Source organism: Ptychodera flava, chromosome 2, assembly GCF_041260155.1.
Source record: "Ptychodera flava strain L36383 chromosome 2, AS_Pfla_20210202, whole genome shotgun sequence".
NCBI classification, from domain to species: Eukaryota; Metazoa; Hemichordata; class Enteropneusta; family Ptychoderidae; genus Ptychodera; species Ptychodera flava.
The window spans coordinates 25,339,230-25,343,950 of NC_091929.1; the positions used below are offsets into that span (position 1 = coordinate 25,339,230).

Below are 4,721 nucleotides of genomic sequence, written 5' to 3' on the forward strand. Positions count from 1 at the left end.
AATCGGGAAAAACATCAACATTACGGCTACACTCCCTTAAAAATAATCCACGAGAGTTTAAAACCCGGCTTTAACTTGTCAGTAACTGTAATTGACATACTTACACAGAGTTTCTTCTCGTTATTGCTCTCATATTTTAACAAGATTCAATTGTTATGAACGCAGAAGAAACGCAGAGTACGAAGAGTAAATACAACACAACAATGATGAGTCAGTCTTCTACACTGGGTAATGTTGTGTTTAAAATACTCTGATTCAAGCTATTCCTTCACGTAGAACAGCCACTACCATCACAACAGGTACGGTAAACCATGAGGTAAACCTGAGTGAAATCAAAGCATGGATACAAAATGGTTATTATAACGCACCTTTACGATATACACGTGCAATCAGTGCTCAGATGGAAATAGCTATTACAGAATAAAGGAATAAATCTCGCAAAATCTCAGAGTAGGATTTTGGCTACGATAATTTGTGTTTCATGCTCGTCGTTTTATATATTTGTATGTTACAGGTATCGGCTTGAATTATTCTCACACATCGATGGAGCCATCCTCCGACGAAAGTCCAACAGACGATACATATTTTGTTTCGTTGATCATCCTTTGTATCGTTATCTTCCTTCTTCTTGTGGTGATAGCGGTAATTACCGTACGGTCACGATTCTTCTCAACTATTGAAATATCGACACTCCATGATCAACCCTTTGAGGTTAGTGTAGTTTATTTTTACACTTATGTTAAGGGGCGCAAATACACAAATATACTCATTTAATTATTTTTTGAAGTGAGTTCTACCAAATTTTGTGTATTTCGCAATCTCAAATGCAACATTATCGTTAAGCGGAAGAGTGTTTATCATGTTGAACGGTGCAAGTGAAGTAATACCTTCCAAACGCGTGGTGATGTCAAACACAGAGATGAATGAATTAGAAGTATGCACCTTACAGGGGATTTTTTAACAAATGTGGGGTATGCAGCGTAGTATAAAGAGCTAAAAAGACTATCTAGCCCCCGTACCCAAGAATTTATCAATGCCGCATTTGTTCAAAAACATCCGCATGCTGCTAAGTTTCTTGTACATGACAGGCTCGCACGTGTTTGTCATGAGATAGTCCATCATGATGAGTGTGTGTCCTCCAAGGTAACTGTGTGATCGAGTTTTGCCGATCTGAAGAAAACATGGAGTTGTAGGAACACTACAAATCACATGGTTATCTGTCATTAGACATTCTACCGGCCGCTGTCGTATCTTGGTTTTTTTTTTTTCTTGTTCACAATTTAGCCTAGAACATACGACGCTGTGCACAGTACAGACGAGGCTGTCGTAGCTGTTGAAAACTGGAAACAAAGAGAAGATAGTTTAATTGTTGGAAACGTCCATGTGAGTAATGCTTGTATGTTAACTCTATTTGATTGTTGTCATCCTTTAGCACTTACCTTTCACCAATACTTGTCCCTTAGTTTCCTGCCACTGCTGATCGCTGTGTTGAAAGCATACCGTATGTACCCTAACCTTGGATATTCCATATCTATAAAACAAACACATGTATCGATGAACTTCCATGACAACTATTTAAGTCTGTCATTCCATGATAGCACATAATGATATAATACCAATTTTCTTTTTTTTTCAAATTTAGGAAAGATCAGATGATAGTCGATGCGAAGTCAAAATACTTGAACCAAACATACCATTGCTGGAGAGCTGCGATGGCTTATATGAACCTGTTGAATATGACTATGATCACTTATTATTCTGTGAAAATGGATTTCTTGGACGGGGAGAATTTGGTGTAGTACAGAAGGCAGTTGTATCGGATAAAAGATATAAATGCGTTGATCAGGAAGTTGCAGTTAAGTGTTTGAAAGGTAAGTTTGCCTAACATTATGTGAACACAAAAAGATAAGAATCGAAGTAATCTTAATGTGCTTCCGTTTCCAGCGTCTTCGAGAACTGAATGGAAAAATTAGCCTTTCGATAATAAGCTTATAAAAATTTTAAATGCGTCCTCTCAGTTAAAATGTGTATATCGTTGTTTTCAAATAAATGTGAAAGATTGTATAGATATAATGCGTTTGTTGCCGTTAAAATTTTGTTGAGTTTTTAATGTATGTCTTTTTATGGTAGATGTTTCTGTTAATTTTTCTTTTTGCTTTATCAATTTAGAAAATGCGACAATGGATGACCGTGAAGATTCACTCAGGGAAATAGAAATAATGAAATCATTAAACGCGAGTCATCCAAATGTCATATCACTCATTGGATTCTGTACAGGTACATGAATGTAGATACTCCGACAATCGACCTATTATAATGTTGCTGGTTTTAGTTAAAGCGCTCACAAACAGTAACTAGCAAGATATTTAATGTACATGTATTGTGGTTTAATACAAATACTTTATGTGACACTGCGAATACTTTCCTGCCATACTTCCCCGCCGTAAAAATCAGCAAATAAGGTCGTCCATCTATACACATTCTCCATCATGACGGATGAGCTCAGGATAGTCGCACCATGTTGTGCCAATTGTAATTTGCTGTTATTGTTTTGTTTATTGGCATCTTAAAGTTAAAAAATGTAGTACTGCAAGGAAATTAGTTTTCATATTCAAAGGCAGCGAACAATAATATCTCTTGCACTTTTGTTTTAGTTTTCTTATTATTTTACTTAATTTCTAAATACCAGATCCACTGTGCATCATCATCGAGTTGGCAGTCAATGGTAATTTAAAAAACTATCTTTTGAAGAACAGATCATCCAGTGACTATCAAAATATTCTCCCAAATAGTCGGAATCTTAGGTCATATGATCTGTTACAGTTCGCCTGGCAGATTGCAAAAGGGATGAGTTTTATTGCTTCAAAAAAGGTAATCTTCTAAATTATAGAATCTTTATTTTCATGAAAAAATATTTTAGATGACTGTAGATAAATGCTGACGTCAAAAAATTTATCTGTTAATATGGTTTTTGACAGCCGATTGCTGATAATCTTTATTTTCGTAACATAATATTTGGTTAGAGCAAAATATTTTGATTGACATTAGTATCATGACCACAAAAAAACCCTGCGTGTATTACAGAAATGTATTTGTAAAGTAAGTTTCCAAAGCAAGTAGGTTCATGGTAATTTTATCTCAATGGATGAGACGTCACAGTTTCAGTTACAATTTGAAGCCCCACCAGCTGAATTTTTGAGATTTGTTGACCTCAAAATATCTTCCCCTTCTCTCCTTGTTTTCTCTAAATTCTACCCTCTGAAAGGATATTGGCTTTTGATGCATTAGGAAACCATGAAACATTTGACAAAAGTAAATTCAAATTTTGAACTGTCATTTTGATTCCCCGCCATTTTCAAAAACTGGTTACATATTAGAAGAAAAGAGCATACAATTTCACAGTTGAAAACATTCACTCCTATGCATTGTGTTAGACTCCTCTGTGCAGTTTATTTGAAGAGTTAAGTACATATATGCACAGTATCTATAGGGTTTTGCTTTTCCACATGGGGCTGCGATTTAGTGTTTTGACAAACATTTAATCGCAGTGTAATCTTTATCTTGTTCAAAATTGCACATACAGTCCCAGTGGCTAGTTAAAAAATGTACACACACACCTAATCTAGTACATTCTCACAGCCTTTTTCAACTTGAAAGTAAAAGCATAAAAATAATGCTAAAAGATACAGCTAGTGGGGCTTTAATATTGCAAGATCTGCATAAACTAATTGGACTAAATCATTTCCTGTATACATGCGAAACGAATCCATTAGTATGGGCGAGCATCACAGACTGTTAGCTAATCTCTCGTGTGTGAATAATCGGAGTACTAAAGAGATCTACACCACAGTCAGTTATGCTTTTTTGTTGTCTTTCCATACTTAGATTATCCATAGAGACCTTGCAACAAGGAACATACTTCTTGACGAAAACAGATGTTGCAAGATATCAGACTTTGGTTTTGCGAGAGACGTAAGCGACACTAATGCGTATCAGCGGAAGTCGCAATTACGGGTAACGTCATGAATATATTTCTATTTAACGTTATTGATAACACCAATATTTATTCAAAAAGATAAGTTAAAAGGATATCAACCGATAAGTCTATGAATTACAAACGCAGACAAAGATTAAATTTTGTGACGGATATTTTTATTTTCGCACTACATTTCTTGCTTGCCGAATTCAATACGTTTTTTCTTAATTTTTTTAATGTAGCATATATTATGTCAACAAGCCTCGATTGACGTCATTTCGAATGTTTGGATTTTTTTCAGGGACGATTGCCGATTAGATGGATGGCTTTAGAATCACTTCTATATTCCACCTACACAACGCAGAGTGACGTCTGGTCTTACGGTGTTTTACTTTGGGAAATAGTTACATTAGGTAAGCCAAGGCAGGCTGAGACTGAACATTATCGCGTTGGAAGATGTAAATTGTAAAAGGTTACAGATATACGCACTAGTCCGAATTCATGGATAATACCGTGAAAAATATACCAACAACAACCTGACTTATCTCTGCAAACATACTGAGTTCTCGTAGGATTATTTAAATTGAGTATTGCATTGTGAGTATGTTCATCGCACACAATTCAGGGTCATCTTGGCAGATTTCACTTCACCACAAGTCAGATATCAGCCGAGCGTTTTAGATCCAAAACGCAGAGAAATGTATCAAAATAATTAAAGAAGAACCACGATTATTTCTATCACGAT

General features: G+C 35.6%; 1 protein-coding gene across 1 annotated transcript; it reads left to right on the forward strand.

Annotated features, from left to right (window-relative positions):
• Nucleotides 1-1,390: 1,390 nt before the first annotated feature.
• LOC139149539 (tyrosine kinase receptor Cad96Ca-like) lies at nt 1,391-4,445 on the forward strand. Its single transcript, XM_070721348.1, has 6 exons — nt 1,391-1,396; nt 1,643-1,871; nt 2,170-2,277; nt 2,690-2,871; nt 3,886-4,014; nt 4,278-4,445. Exons 1-6 carry the CDS (start codon nt 1,391-1,393, stop codon nt 4,443-4,445), a joined length of 822 nt encoding a protein of 273 aa, XP_070577449.1.
• Nucleotides 4,446-4,721: the final 276 nt, after the last annotated feature.

Excerpts from the sequence above, each read along its gene's own strand:
- LOC139149539 (XM_070721348.1), top strand. Across the intron at positions 1,872-2,169 it reads TGCAGTTAAGTGTTTGAAAG|AAAATGCGACAATGGATGAC; the intron begins GTAAGTTTGCCT and ends TTATCAATTTAG. Across the intron at positions 2,278-2,689 it reads ACTCATTGGATTCTGTACAG|ATCCACTGTGCATCATCATC; the intron begins GTACATGAATGT and ends TCTAAATACCAG.